This window comes from Tursiops truncatus, chromosome 3, assembly GCF_011762595.2.
Source record: "Tursiops truncatus isolate mTurTru1 chromosome 3, mTurTru1.mat.Y, whole genome shotgun sequence".
Classification (NCBI taxonomy): Eukaryota; Metazoa; Chordata; class Mammalia; order Artiodactyla; family Delphinidae; genus Tursiops; species Tursiops truncatus.
Window position 1 is genome coordinate 129,165,986 of NC_047036.1, and position 16,586 is coordinate 129,182,571.

General features: G+C 44.6%; 1 protein-coding gene across 3 annotated transcripts in view; it reads left to right on the forward strand.

The window, feature by feature from the left end:
- Positions 1-16,586, forward strand: part of GRIA1 (glutamate ionotropic receptor AMPA type subunit 1) — a 304,982-nt gene that overhangs the window by 150,632 nt on the left and 137,764 nt on the right. For all 3 annotated transcript variants that reach the window (XR_012330926.1, XM_019924773.3, XM_019924772.3), the window contains exons 3-4: positions 10,324-10,563; positions 14,019-14,203. Coding sequence is in view for 2 of the 3 variants with exons in the window: in XM_019924773.3 (XP_019780332.1) it covers positions 10,324-10,563; positions 14,019-14,203 (425 nt within the window). In the remaining variant the exon portion in view is untranslated. The remainder of the gene's footprint in view (positions 1-10,323; positions 10,564-14,018; positions 14,204-16,586) is intronic.

A 16,586-nucleotide genomic window follows, 5' to 3' on the forward strand; every position in this document is an offset into this window, starting at 1 on the left:
TTCTTGGGTTAAGTGATACGTCAAGGAGGACAGCACACGTGTGTGTGTGTGTGTGTGTGTGTGTGTGTGTGATTATATGAACTATCTCTGAAAGATCCTCTTCCTGTAATACTACATGGTTGCATAGTTTTCTACGCAGGGTGAAAATGCCCTCGTTCTGAATCCTTTAGACATCCTAAGGATTGAATTATGTAATGGGATGTAAACCTTCTTGCCAGGGAGCACTGTCTAAGGAGACTGGGTGTTGTGCGTGGAGTACATTAAGGTTGCCCGGGTTCTGGACGCCAGCCTAGGAGCACAGCTCTCATTCTCTACTGGCTTAAGACAACAGGGAGTGATAGAGTTCAGCGGGCTGAAGCAGGGGGAATTTGGACAAGGGGCAGGGGATAACGCATACCCCCCAAGCTCATGGTTGTGAGACAGTCAGCTAAATTTAGAAGACTGTGAAACAAGTAATATCACCAAGCATTTATGTCGATTCCCTGCCCAGCTCTATATAGGATACATCACATTGTACATACCAAGAAAAACCATAGCGTTGAAAGGCCTCTGCCTTCAAGGGAGCTTACACCTCAATTGTGGATGAAAGATATAAATACACAAAACGTCATGTAATAATATAAAGGAAGAATAATGAGTCCACCCAATGCAAGAAATGCCATGGAAGCAAGATTAGGTCAATTGTCAAGAATAGTATCCATGGATTAATATAGGTGAATGACCTGCATTCATTCATTCTTCATCCTCTCATTTACCAGGAATACTCTGTAGCCATTGTGTGATGCCCTCTAGGGATTGTAAAGAATAAATAAGCTTTATGACGGCAGAGGCATCGTCTATGTTATTCACCACTCTGTTCCACAGCGTCTAACCCATCAGGAGACAGGCAACAGCAACTGAATGAGAAGTAACTCCTTACCTAACTTTGGTGTTCAGATGCATGGGACATTTACAGAGCTCCTTTATGGTCTCAGACTTTCCCTTATATTATAAAATACTAGAAAATACAAATTTAGTAGACATCTGTTGGTTTGATATGCCTGACATCCATCTTCTCTCTGTCCACAATGTATTCATTTTCCTTTGGCAAGATTACTTCCTTAGTAATCTTAGGAAGATAATTAGTTTCCCTGCCTTCCCTCGACCAATGGATGACTCCCAACCTGAAAAAGGCCAGGCTCAAGCTGTGTGGAGCAGTGATCACAAATGGCTGGGGCAACAGTGACACTCTGAAGATACCGTCCATGAAATTCTCACATCTAGATTCCCCGAGCTCCTGCAATTTCTGTCTCTCTAAGGTCCAGTCTTTGAGCTGAGGGTCTCCCCTATCCTTTCTTCTTTTGTCTTCAGTTAGCATGCATTCATTTCTGTTCCCAGTCAAAGAACTCACACTAATAAAACATGAGGCCTTGATAAAAATTTGTAAGGGGCATACATTTCTAAGGACATTGAAGAGAGGGATGGAGACCTTTAGATTACAGTTAGAAATGGGGAGGCATGAGAGGGTCACAGAAGAGGTGGCATGTGAGCTGAACTTCTAAAGAATGGAAAGAATGTGGAGAGGAAGACGGCAGAAGTCAGGAAGGCTGTGCAGGCTAGAACCAGAGCGTGGGCAAAGGCCCAGAACCTAAAGAAGCCCAGAAGCATCCAAGAACAGCAGCATCTACATTAGAACCTGATGAACTCGCTGGTCCATTTCTGCAGCCCCATTACACTTGAGTCAGAAGATGTTCCCTTTCCCATTTTCCATTCACTCATAACCACCTTCCCCTCTACTGCGTCTCCTCCACTGCCTTGAGCTACAGGATGTTAGAGCTGAAAGGTCTGGTAAGATCAGCTAGTACTGACCATCTCAGAGCAAGGTGATGTTCTAGGACTCTGCAGGTACCCAAGCCACACATGAAGTACCATACACCTTAGGGAAGCATTAAGTTTACTCAGAGACTTATATGATCTGTTTTTCTTCACATTCATTTTTACTGCTTTTCTCCTTTGTCCTACACTATGTCTACCCTGGCTTTCTATTTCTCAAACTCCTCAGTCTTTTCCTGAACCTTATTAAGAGCCTTTGTACCTTCTGTTCCTTCTGCCTGAAACTGTTCCCCTGGCCCTTTGTCTGGCCAGCTTCTTTTTATGGTTCATTCTCTCAGCTTAAACGTTAGTGCCACAGAGAGGGTCTCCCTCACCATCTTATCTGAAGTAGCGCCTCCAGCCACTCTCACGTCATCCCACGTTATTGTCTTCGTAACGCAGTATCCCAAATAATCTTGCTGATTTGTATATCATCCCTCTCCCCTCTCTACATCCTAAGCTCCATGATGGCAGGTTTTCAGCGTTGTATCCCACTGGCACCACTGCTGTCTAACATACACCATGTGCACAGTAAACATTTGTTGGAAGGGTGGATGAGTAGATAGAAGAAAGAGAAATTCCCTGTCTATAGAACTAGACATCTCCAATGAGTATAGCCGTTTTATTGGAGGTATTTAACACACACACAAACACAAACACACACAAACACACACACACACACGAGAAACACTGATTTAGTGTAAACTTCATTGTCCAGATGGGGAAAATGCAGCCCAGAGAGAAAAAGGGGCTTGTTCATGGTTCCAGATTTGCTTCTTTGCGTTTACTTTTCCAGAACCATGTCAGTCACCTGAAGAGTTTTCCAGCAGAACCTACAATCTCTCAGTCTGTTTGTCCTTCCGCTGTCCCTGGTTTCATATGTCAGCCCACAAGGTGAGTCTAATTCCAGGACCACTGAGCCCAGCCTTGATCTAATTCTTAGCCTCATATACCGTGTCACATCTCAGTGGCTTTCAGTGCCTGGTAATTAACACTCATGTTTCATAATAAATGCACGAATCTGAGCAGGGGAGGATGCCTCCTCTTCCGCATCTCCCTCCGCTGTCCTGTCCCAACTGGGCTCCAAGGCCAGGGTGAAGAGAAGCCCTGTGAAGCTGAGATGAATCCAAAGCCAAAGGAAATGCAACATGGACACGAGACGCAGGGGCTTAACTTCTCTAGTCCTGCCAAGGCCCTTGGCAATCTGGTCGCCACCCACCCCCCCAACTCTGTGCAAAAGTCCCCACCCTAGTTGTACTGGCTTTTCTGGAGTTTCTCTAAGGTTCCTTCCTCTCTCTTACCTCATTGCCTTTGGATAAACTGGTCCCTCTACCTGGATATTGACACAGGTGCTTAGTACCGTGCGTGCCTGTAGTAAGTGCTCAGTAAACACTGGCTATACTGGTAGCTATGACCACTTATTCTGTGTTTAAACCCCTTATTACTCTCTCAAAATAACCTTTCTTTCCCTTAATTTAAAACTTACTGGACTTCCCCAGTGGTGCAGTGGTTAAGAATCCGCCTGCCAATGCAGGGAACATGGGTTTGAGCCCTGGTCCGGGAAGATCCCACATGACACGGAGCAACTAAGCCCGTGCGCCACAACTACTAAGCCTGCGCTCTAGAGCCCGTGAGCCACAACTACTGAGCCCACGTGCCACAACTACTTAAGTCTGTGCGCCTAGAGCCTGTGCTCCGCAACAAAGAAGCCACCGCAATGAGAAGCCCGTGCACTACAACAAAGAGTAGCCCCCACTCGCCACAACTAGAGAAAGCCCGCGTGCAGCAACGAAGACCCAACACAGCCAAAAATCAATCAATCAATCAATAAAACGTAGAACTCTTGTCTAAGCTGTGAGAAGGCAGAAGACACACCTGTCTTGTGTCATCCCTGCATCCTGGTTTTCTGGCAATATTAGTTTCTGGTGCTCAAAAAATATTTGTTGATTTAACAAATGAACAATAAGGTTTTATCTAGTAAATGACAGAGAAGCCCTGGACATGTCTCAGAACCCTAAATAATTGTTGTTTAGAGGAGATGGGGACAATTTATATTATATCTATTATGGTAATTCACTACATGTCACTACCAGATCTTGGATGCAAGAGACTGTAAGGGGATGGAGGGGCACTCTTATTGTCCTCTGAGCGACAGAAATAAAGCACATTTGATGTCACAAGGTTAGAGTCAGAGCAAGAATGTCATTCTCACCTGTAAGGATAGAATTATTGGAGAAGCAGGATGAGTGTCTAAAAGTCCCCCCACCTACACACACATACTTTCCATCTCCCTCCCCCAGAATGAAGCCATCCTGTTATCTCATTATCCACTATTTACCATGAGGCTGCCACATTTCCAGGGACTGCAGCCAGGAGCCAAGAAGGAATGTCGGTGTGAGAGGCCTTAAATGAAGTGACGATAAAAAAGAAGTTGCTAATACCAGGAGTTCCCTCCCTGGGAGAGAGCTGTCAGGGCGAGTGCCCAGGGCTGGGAGATTTATTGATATTAAGTGGATGGTGCCTTAACCAGGAGTGCTTATCAAAGAGGTTTGAGCAAAGCGATGATGGAATTGGACAGCCCGCACCCGTGCAGAGCGTGGGTTTTCCTGCCCTTGCCGGTGCCTGCCCTCCTGCCTCCCCAAGAGGGAATTCCTGGCCTCGTTTTTTACTTGCTCTGATTGTTGGACACATTCCGCTACAGAATCTCTTAGAGGCAGGGACCTCGGAATCTGACACTCTGGCAGGGTTCCCTGAATGTGCGACAGCTTTTCTCTCTGCCAGGTCTCTGCTGTCGCTCTCCCTTCTACCCGAAATACTCTTTATGCGCAAGCAACTGCACCATACTCCCCTTGCTCCCTCTCCTGGCTGATGCCCAGTTCTCTTTCAAGGTCAAAGCTGCACTTCCTCTTGGAAGCCTTCTCTGAGGTCCCCAAAGGCTGGGCTTAGGTGGCTCTGCCTGAACCCCGACCTCATCCCTGCCACAGCACTTACAGGGAAGTGTAATTAACTGGCTCGGTGTCGGCCTCTCCCACTGTCAAGGTGACGTCGAAGTGGGGGCTTGCCTTTTTCAATACTGCATGTCCACTGCCTAACACGGAGTCTCACGAGTGGTAGATGCTGGATGTCAAGAGGTGGATGGATGGGTGGATGGACACATGTATGGACCAACAGAAGGAGAGATGTGTGTGTATATGCTCTGCATGATCCCCAGGGACAAGAGGGGAATGCGTCGAGCGCCACCCAGTTTTGTTCTGTTTTGCTTTATTCATTTTTACTGGAGCTTAGTTGCTTTACAATGTTGTGTTAGTGTCTGCTGTACAGCAAAGTGAATCAGCTACACATATACATATATCCCATCTTTTTTTGGATTTCCTTCCTGTTTAGGTCACCACAGAGCACTGAGTAGAGTTCCCTGTGCTGTACAGTACGTTCTCATTACTTATCTATTTTATACACAGTAGTGTATATATGTCAATCCCAATTTCCCAATTCTTCCCACACCCCCTTCCCCACTTGGTATCCATACGTTTCTTCTCTACATCTGTGCCTGTATTTCTGCTTTGCAAGTAAGTTCATCTGCACAATGTTTCTAGATTCCACGTGTAAGCGATATTATACGATGTTTGTTTTTCTCTTTCTGACTTACTTCACTCCGTATGATAGTCTCTAGGTTTTGTTTTAATATCAACAGACCCTAATGCAGTAATGCGTCTTGATCTGGCAACAGAGGCAGGCAGAGTGCTACCTGAGAGGACTTTCTAGAAGCTGAAGCTGTCCCATATGCCATGACTGTTTCTTTCCAATATTGATGGAGGGAGGGAAGGGGTGGCATATCACAGAAGCCAAGAGCTCAAGCCTTGTGGTCTGATGGGTGGAGTTCAGAACTCAGCTTTGCATTGTGCTGGCCCCGGGCCTGCCCTTCCCAATTTGTAACCTACCTCACAGGATGAAAGGAGTCGACGCACGGGAATGTCCTTGACACGATGTCTAGCACTTCGTAAGTGCTCAAACGTCAGCTCCTAATTGCTACTATCAGAGGCACTATATGCACCACTGCTGTCTTAAATGGAGGACACGCACACAGTCCCACCTACTCTCATTCACTGTCAGCCTGCGAGTCTGACTGGACCAGTACACAGCAGGGTTGCAAGAGGCTGCTTTTCAGTGTTCCCTTTTCTCCCCTCGGGCTTGCTGTACCTGACAATACAAGGCTCCACCTCTAGCCCCCTTTCTGATTTGCCTTCTCTCACCTACTCTCTACTAGGTAACTAACTCACCTATATCACATTAAAAATTGTATCTTAAATACAACTCAACACTCTGAATGCACCTGGATTTAGTGCTAGGATTCTATTACAGTCGGATCCAAGAACTCAGAGCCTTTATCTGATTTCTAGGTTTGAAAACCTGCACCGGAGGTCGCTACAAGTCTGACCAGCAAATAACCAAAGTGTGCTCAATCAGTGAATATTTTTCAACTACTGAGACTAGAACGTAGACTGTTGGAGCCTGAAGAGATGTTAACTCTTACGGGGTTCAAAGCACCAATTTACAGATGGAAACTGAGGCGCAGGGAGAGCCTGGGATTGGCTCAAGGTCACATAATACTGTGCTGTGATAAAACCAAAAAGAGAAGCCTCCAGGTCTTCTGGCATCTAATCTAGTACTTTTTCTACAAGACCAAGTTATCTTTTCCAATTGAATATTTACTGTGACAGATTTAAAGAAATGTGCTACAACTAATTATATTTCTGAACGTGTAACCAATTATGCATTCTCCCACAGGCCTTGGGGCCTACAGACTCTTAGTCTCTCCCTCTCCCTCGCTGTTGCTGCTCAGGCTTAGCTGAAATGAGGAGCCAGATTGAAGGTCAAATGCTGAGCAACTCGGAGGACCAGGGTCCACTTGAGTAAATCCAGGCCAGGCTACCTCCAAGCCATGCTCTTTTAGGGAGCTCTGGTTAAATGTACCCGCTTAGCCTTAGAGGATAACACACTCAATTTAAGGGAAAAGAGATTTGCAAAAGGAAAGATAGGGAGATAATTCAAGGATGGGGGAAACATCCTGGCCTCCGTGTGTGTAAGGATTCGATCGTGCCTATCTGCGCCCATTTCTTCCACCCCATCTTACCCATTCCTCCTCTACTTCTAAAGTTTCAGCAAGAAACACTGGCCACGAGGGCCCCAGAGACCCAACTAAAGGTGTGAAACCAAGTAGATGTCGTCAGGGAATATATCGGGAACATGAGATTTATATCCCCCCAGATAATATTTCATTGCAGCATGGAAAGTAAAGATCCTAAAAATACCACAGAGAGCATATTATAATATGCTAACGGGGTTCATGTGCTCGCCATATACACCTCACCCGGTAAGATGAATTGTGCTTTTTGACAAATCTATATCTAACACAGGGAGAATAATATACAGTGTATGCTTCCTGGTGGAGAAATCCATATTTATGGAAATCTTGATTCTGGCAATTACAATAGACACTTAAAGACAGCACCTGTTGTCGGCTGCAAGTGGCTGGAGCGTCCTCGTTAGGGTGAAAGAGAAAAGAGTGCGAGTAGTGAAGGATAAATAGCTACTTCAGGAGATGCCTACCGAGAACAGGGGAGGAAGAGGTCCAGGGTGGTCCAACGGTTCCTCCTCATTCCCTAGTGCAGTGCTCTCGTCAAGCACTCATCATTCATTCAACAAACATTTACTAAGCACCTACCATGTCCCAGGCGTTATGCTGGCTTTGGGGCATAAATGAGACCCCTGTTTTTAGGGAATTAACACTGACCAGAACAGTCACAGATACATACAAGTAAAAAAAGAAAACACCTTCAAATAATAATAATTCAAGCATGAAAGATAAGACAGGGGGATGTGATAGAGACTTATAGAGGGTTGAGGGGAGGGTGGAATCACTATTTAGAAGAGGTGATGAAGGAAGTCCTGTTCAGGGAGGTGAGATTTGAGTTGAGATAAAATTGCTGAAAAGGAGTCAGCATTGCAGAGAAGTAAGGGAAGAGCACTGCAGGTGGAGCGCAGAGTCTCCAGGGCAGAACAAGTGTGGAGGCCGGAGGCACAGAACACAGGCCAGGTGGCTAAGCAGGGAGCGAGGGCAGCGGTGTGAGGCAGGAGGGGGCAAAGGGGCAGGTCACTCTGCCTCAGAGTCATGGTCAGATGTTTGGAGATTTTTCCTGTGTGCAGTGGGAAACCTCAAAATTTGTAAGAGGTTTTTGCACAAGGAAGGGAAACAGTGTGTTTTCTTTGTTTTTTTGGTTTTTTTTTAATTAAAAGGATCCCTCTGGTTTCTAGGTGGAGGATGAACATCACTACTGAAAACCAAATGCCATAAAGCTGAAGTCCATGAGGGCCACCTTTGGATACCAGGAGGGCCGTGGAGTGGGTTAAGAGCAGGCATATGAGGTTCTGGTTTCAAAGAGTGGTCAGTCAATGGACTGGGCACCTTGAGAAGCAGTGCATGCCCAGTAATTCAGTGTGCAAGCAGATGTTAGGGGTTGGAATTAACATATACACACTACTATACATAAAATAGACAATTAACAAGGGTCTACTTGTTCCCTATAGCACAGGGAACTCTATATTCTGTAATAACCCATATGGGAAAAGAATCTGAAAAAGAATGGTTATATGTATATGTATAACTGAATCACTTTGCTGTACACCTAAAACTAACACAACATCGTAAATCAACTATACTCCAATATACAATAAAAATTAAATTTACACACACACACACACACACACACACACACAATAAAGGGCACCTGCCAGGTTTCCTGTAGATGGTATGCTGGGTTACCCTGGAAGTTAGACAGATGACTTGTATGCTTCCATTACAGTCTTTAAAAGATTATCTTTCAGGGACATGAAGGGAGGGTCTAGGGACTGACTGAGAACCTAGACTCAGTAGGCAACTGGGTCCCAGTGGCTAATGGCATTCTTTAGTGCAGCGTGGCCCAGTGAATCAGTAACATGTTAAAAAGTATTCACCAACAAAGGGTCCTGGGGGCGTATGGATTTGAGAAAATCCGTGTTAAAGTTGAACAAGATTCCTCTCAATCTTTTATGTAGCTAGTATGCAGTTTGAAACTCCAAGAGGAGGACAGGGTTTGCACCATTTCCCAAATTTCTCTGAGCAAAGAAGCCTTTTCTTTGTTAAGGAGCATTCTGCGGGGCTAACGTTCATGGAACACATCTGGGCAGTGTTCATGGAGCGTAATTTGAGAGCCCATCTACAAAGGCAGCACGGGGTCACGGAAGCAGGTGATACGGTAAAGAGAGCAGAGGATCTAGGGATATCAACATTATCATCTTAAAAGAAAAGTGATAATACCAAAGTCACAGGGTTGTGATGAGAACTAAACAGCTTACCATATACGGCAGAGCACCCTAAAGCACAGTTACTGTGATGAGGAGGACTCGTCTGCCTCACCATCCATATCAAGATGGTAATTTTCAGGCACTGGGGTTGGCATTGGGGTTGATCACTTGACTGGGGCAAAGCCTATGAACCCTTATCCTGTACCACATATTATAATGAAGTTTAGTAGCTGAATTACCTGGACTTAGCCCCATAACCTTGGGGCTAACTTTTTGGCATTATATTCTAACCAGCAGCGTAACCGAACACAAACCAGTACTGGTAACTGCACTGGGATCTTACAAAATAGCTCCTGTGGGGATGCTCACACAGCTAAGCTACTACTGTGGCTGATAAACTGCGGGGCGGGGGGCTGAAGAATCAGCCAGGAGGATGTACAAACACAAGACGAACATCAGCAGAGAAATGTACACTGAAAACTAAGGGCTGGCTGGGAAAATCTTGTTTTCTTAAACATGTATCAGCAGCAAGCTGACAGACCTTCTTCCTAAGGCATCTTATTATGCTTTGCCTTGACGTGATGGGCAGTGTCATAGACAGATCACTGGATTGGGTTCAAGATACCTGCCTAACTCAGATATGGTCTAGCTGTGCTACCATATTGGACATGTTCATTAACTTTCTGAGCCTTGGTTTTCCCCTTTAAAAAATGACCCAGCCATCCTTTTCCTACCTTGTACAGATAAAGTGAAAGAGCATACAGATTGTATGAAAGAGCATACAAAAGTGAAAGAGCATACAAAACAGCTTTGCATACATTTATAATTGATAACCATGACAACATTTGGTATGGAATTGGTACCTAATAAACATTGGATTCGACAGATGGATGGGTAGGTTGGACAGATGATTGGGTGAATGGATGCAGAGATGGGTAAAATGGATGGACAGTTGGACAGATTGGTGGATTGAACGAAGGGAGTGATGGATTTGTTGGATGGGTGGATGGCTAGATAACAGATGGATGATGGGTTGGATGGATAGACTAGTGGATGATTTAGTTTTAGAGCCACCTGACAGCATGGTTGCAGTACCTTCTATCCATTAATTTTTCTCTTCTCCTCTTCCAGTCTGTTCCCAGTTCTCTAAAGGAGTCTATGCCATCTTTGGGTTTTATGAACGGAGGACTGTCAACATGCTGACCTCCTTCTGCGGGGCCCTCCATGTCTGCTTCATTACACCGAGCTTTCCTGTTGACACATCCAACCAGTTTGTCCTTCAGCTGCGTCCCGAGCTGCAGGATGCCCTCATCAGTATCATCGACCATTACAAGTGGCAAAAATTTGTCTACATTTATGATGCTGACCGGGGTAAGCCAGGGGAGGGGGACTGTGGAGGGATGAAGAGAAAATTATCAGCAGGAAGAATAATGGTGCCTCTCTGTCTTCTTGAAAGGCAGGGATCACGGAGGAATGATCCAGAAATGTTTTATGTCTGTGAACTGAATTTTTGGTAATTAATCTATAACTCACATGTGGAAACACGTCCTTTGAGAGAATAACCGTCTTAACACCCCATGTCACTCTACAGCTTACCAAGTTTCCATGGTACCTGAGCCCAGACTCAAAGTCCAAGGACCTCAGTTGAATGGCTCATGGCTCATGCCTCATGATATGGCTTTTAGGAGCATAGATTCTGGAGTCAGGCAGACCTGCATCTGAATTCTATGTTCCCTCCTCTCCAGCTGTTTGACTTTGGGCAAGCTCTCTCTGCCTCAGTTCGACCACTTCTGTAATGGGGATAAAATTCTCTATTCCTTCGTTTTTTCATCTCTGTAATGAAGATAAAACCAGTCTCTACATCATAGAGTTGTGAGGACTGAATGAGACAATGACTAGAAAGGGCCTGCACAGTGCCTACAACATAATCACTGTGCAGGGTCTTCTATATATGTAACCGCTGTCATCATCATCACCAGCATCAACATCAACCTTCCCAGGCCTTTCTAATTCTGCCTCCACCTGAATTTTGAATTTTCCACTCCATTTTCTAAATGTTTCCAATACTTTTTTCTTCTCTGTATCTTGACTCAAACAATTCCAGTTTCTGGGATGCACTTCCCTTCTCAAATCTACATATGCAAATTCTTCCTTTCTTTTGCAACCTACTGGAACACCACTTTCTCTATTTCCTGACCTTCTAAATGGAAACTCTCTTCTTTTTTCTAACTCCTGTGCTGCTTCTGTTGTACGGTCCTACCTTCCCCTGGTATACTAAATAGTCCTGTAAGAACTCAGTCATTATTGTTGTAAATAAATAAATGGATCATACAAGGTCTGGAAAGTGAGGCACAGGAATTTTGCCCTGAGCAAAAAGGAGGTTTTATAGAAGTTTGCCTTTAGGGAGGCTTACAAGACTTTTGAATAGGAGAGTGCTTTGTGAAATGGTTTTTCAGGAAGAGTTAGGCAGGGTTATTCAATGAGAATTAGCTGGCAGGAGAGGCCAGAAGCACTCTATTTTCTTCAATTTTCCCTTCTCTCTATTTTAATGATTTCCCTTCTCAGACAAGCAGCCATTATGAGGATGACCTGCAGAAGGGCTATTTCAGGTCAGTTTTGTGGCATAATGAGGCTTGAGGTCTGGAAGTGGCATAGACAGAAAAATGTAACTTTCATTATAGAGGATCATCTCTGGGGTCAGTCAGCAAAGCGCCCATACTCAAAGGGGCTCCGCCTACCTCACAACTCTGAACTCAGAGTTCTGCCATTTGCTAGCTGTGCGGGCTTGGGCCAATGACTAAATCTCTCTGAAGCTCCATTTCCACACTTGTGAAACATGGATAATAACGGTACCTACCTCAGAGAATTAAGTGAATTGAAGACAGGAAAGCTAACAGGGCAATGCCAGACACATAGTAAACTTTCAGTAAACGTGACTTAAGCATACCAACCTTATACTTTAAAAAACAAAAAGGAAGAAACAACAGAATCAATCTACAGATGACTCTTTATGCCAGGCACCATACTGGTCACTATGGGAGGGATTAGCAATGTTATTGGAAGACAGAAGTGATATATGTGCAAAAGATTGATTAATAATGCAAGAGTGAAATATGAAATAACCATCTGTTGCAGGCAGAACACTGACCTTCCCCTCTCCGCCAAAGACATCTGTGTTCTAATTCCTGGAACCTGTGAATATGTTATGTTAAATGGCAAGAGGGATTAAGGTTACAGATGGAATTCACATTGCTAATCGACTGACCTTAGAACAGAGAGATGGGCTTCCCTGGTGGCGCAGTGGTTAAGAATCTGCCTGCCGATGCAGGGGACACGGGGTCGAGCCCTGGTCCAGGAAGATCCCACATGCCGCGGAACAACTAAGCCCATGCGTCACAACTACTGAGCCTGTGCTCTAGAGCCCATAAGCCACAACTACTGAAGCCCATGCACCTAGAGCCTGTGCTCCGCAACAAGAGAAGCCACGACAATGAGAAACCGGCACATCACAACGAAGAGTAGCCCCCGCTCGCCGCAACTGGAGAAAGCCCGCGCACAGGAATGAAGACCCAACACAGCCAAAAATAAAAACAAATAAATTAATTAATTAAAAAAAAAAACAGAGAGATTATCCTGGATTATTTGGGTGAGCTCAGTGTAATCACAAGGGTCCTTAAGTGTGCAAGTTGAAGGCAGAAGAGTCAGGGTCAGAGTATAATGTGAGAGACTCAACCAGTCACTGCTAGTTTTGAAGCTGGAAGGGGCTATATACCAAGGAGAGCGGGCATCCGCCAGAATCAGAAAAGGCAAGAGGGCTTCCCCTGGTGGCACAGTGGTTGAGAGTCCGCCTGCCGATGCAGGGGACACGGGTTCATGCCCCGGTCCGGGAGGATCCCGCATGTCGCGGAGCGGCTGGGCACGTGAGCCATGGCCGCTGAGCCTGCGCGTCTGGAGCCTGTGCTCCACAACAGGAGAGGCCCGTGTACCGCAAAAAAAAAAAAAAAAAAAAAAAAAAGCACGAACAATTTCTCCGCTCGAACCTCCGGAAAATAACACAGCCCTGCCCATAACTTGAATTTAGCTCAAGGAGATTCGTTCCACACATCCGACCTCTGGCAGTATAAGATGATAAATATGTTGTTTGAAGCCACTACGTTTACAATAATTTGTTACAGCCGCAGTAGGAAACTAATACACCATCTATGTCCCAAAGATGAAACAAAGCAGTACTGAGTAATGGATTCCTCTATCATTTAGCTATAAATCAGAAGAGAGTAGCTTAACTCAGTACACATTGATTGAATACCTACTGTGTGACAGGCAGAGCACCAGGTACTGAGGTATACTGAACATGCGTAAACGTGGTTGACAATTATTAGGTGCTGTTTAGATATCACGTTAGCACATTTAATCAGCAGTTGCTAAACACCTAACAGTAATCAATGTTTATAAAACCCTTGCCATGCTGGAGACATTCTCATTCAATCCTCAGGATGACAGTGCGAGGTGGACGTTATTAACATCACCCTTTTACTACTGAAGACACTAAACTGTAGCCAGGTGAATTAGTCCGTACAAGATCATTTAACTAGTATATTTGTAGCATCAGGATTTGAGCCTCAGATTCGATGTTTAATCACTGACTCTATTGCGTGCTATGTTCTGCAAACAGAAACACAAAACAGACGCAGAACCTGACCTCGGTGAGCTCAGACTTGCGAAGAGCAAGCTGGAGCTGAGTTTAGTGGAGGAGCGGGGTTGGCGGAAGTGGGGTGATGCTGTGGATCCTGACTGCCACCTCTCTGTCCTACTCACCCGACCTCCAGGTCTGTCCGTCCTGCAGAAAGTCCTAGACACAGCGGCCGAGAAGAACTGGCAGGTGACAGCCGTCAACATTTTGACAACCACAGAGGAGGGATACCGGATGCTCTTCCAGGACCTGGAGAAGAAAAAGGAGAGGCTGGTGGTGGTGGACTGTGAATCCGAGCGCCTCAGTGCTATCCTGGGCCAGGTAGTGAGTGCAGCAAAGTGCCCTCAGGGTGGGCGTGGGAGACAGCTCATGAGCGAGCGGGGTGACCCTTTGCCTTTGGTGTTACAAAGAGAGTTCTTGACTAGATGAAACCAGAAGCCTGCCTTCTCACATTCTGTAATTCATACAGTTTAATTCTGCCATGTTACGAAACAGCACAAACAGTGGGAGCCTTCACGCAGGACTTCAAATGGTTCTCGGATCAGTTAACCAAAAACTTACCTCCAGTGCTTCCTTTTCTTGTTAAAAAGCAAAACACATTGCATTTTAGAGTTTGTAAACTGCTATCACAACCTGTAGAGCCAGATTCCTGGCTTAGCTCTGAGTTCTGTTACCCACTGGTCTAGCATTTGGTTTCTCATCCATTTGGCCCACTGACCAGTTTTGAGTCCAAGGAGGCACCAGGCATCTCCCTTTCCTGGAACACATCCATGTGTCTGAGCAATTAATTGATTGTCCGTTCCAAGAAAGGGCACTGTAATCTCAGTAGTCTTTAGCCAGACATCTCTAAGCCACGGTTCCTCCAGTTCTCAGAAGTAAAGCATGTGTCATTGGATAGGTCACTTGTCTTTTTAAATTACATTTGTGTATTCAGATGAGCTAGCAAGGAAGTAGATTTTGCAATCGTTTTTGAACAGTGCTATACAAGTAAAGATGGCAGTTTTAAGTACTTGACAACATGACAGAGCTTGTTAATGGCCCTCAAGACCCCTGGGGCTCCCACAGGGAATCTCAGCACCCGCTCAGCAATTGCTCAGAGGCCTCGGGAACTGAATAGGAGAGATTTTGAAAGTCAGGGGTTCTTTGAGGCGTTAACTCTGTGTTCTACTTTACAAAGTGCGGATATGGCTTCCCTCTCAGAGAGAGAAACCAGCAAAAATTGTTTCCATTGAGATGGGAGTTTTTTGAGCTGGAGTCATGGGACTGGAATTCTAGTTAAGTAAAGCAGAATAGAGTACTGGTTCAAAGTAGAGACCCTGGAGCTAGACTGCCTGGGATTCACATCCCCAGCTCTAATATTTGCTAGCTCTGTGAACTTGGGCCAGGTTTTTCATTTCTACATCTCAGGTTCCTGATCCGTAAAATGGGCATAATAATAATGATGATGATAATAACTACCTTTAGAGAGCTCTTGCGAGGGTTAGAAGAATCCATGTATACATGTAAAGCACTTAGAATAGAGCCTGCCCCACAGAAAGTGATATATGTAAGGATTCACCCATTTTGGCTATTCATAGTGCCAACTGGTACTGGTTTTCTTTTGTTTTGCTTTGTTTTCTTAGTTAAACTTTTAATTTTGAGACACAAATTCATATGCGTGTGTAACAAATAATACAGAGGGATCCCATGTACCACATATCCAGTTATCCCAATGGTAACATCTTAGAAAACTATAGCAACTATAGTGAAATATCACAACCAGGAAATTGACATTGACATTGATACCTTCGAGGTACAGAACGTTTCCATCACCATAAAGATCATCTGTGTTGCCCTTTTGTCCTCACCTGGCTTCCCTCTCTCCCTCTCTTTTTCCCTTTCCTCAGGCACTCTCTAACCTGTTCTCCATTTCTGCAATTTTCTTATTTTAAGAGTGTGATATAAATGGGATTACATAGTATGTAATGTTTGGGGTATGGCTTTTTTCATTTGGCATAATTCCCCGGAGATTCAGTCAAGTTGTTGTGGGTATGATACTGCTTTCTTGAGTCACTCCCTCTTTGGCATAAGTGTACTCATCTGTAAAATAGGAATGAAGGCCCCTGTTCTACAAAGCTGATAAAAAGATTAGATGAGATAGGAGGTAGAGAAAGTGTTGAATGATAAGTTGGTATTCTTAAAGACTGATGACTCCTGCTGTATTATTCCATAGTGAAGATAAAGCTGTTGGTACTATTTTCTGAGTGCTTACCATATACCAGACATTATGCCAAGCTCTTTCCATGTATAATTCCACTTCATCCTCACGTCATCTCTATAAAAACAGCTTCTATTAGACCCCCTATTCTATAAATGAAGAAACAAGACATTACACTTGCCTGGGATTTCACATAGAAGGAAAGCAGGAAGTCAAATCTATCTTGGTCGGGCTACAGGGCCCAACCTTTTAAAAATGCAACTTTCAGCACATGTGCTGTCTATAGCTACTCCCTCTGTCAAAGGACAAACTTGTGTTTGGGAAGGAAGGAACTTGTTTGCATGAATATTTTAGATTGCAGTGTATTAACTTTTTTAATCCTTGGATTCTTCTATTCTGAAAAGTAAGACCAAATGCTGAAAGGATCTTACAAATCACCTGATCTACCATTTGCATTCATACTTTACAGATGGGATGACTGACGGTCATATTGGTTGAATGATTTGT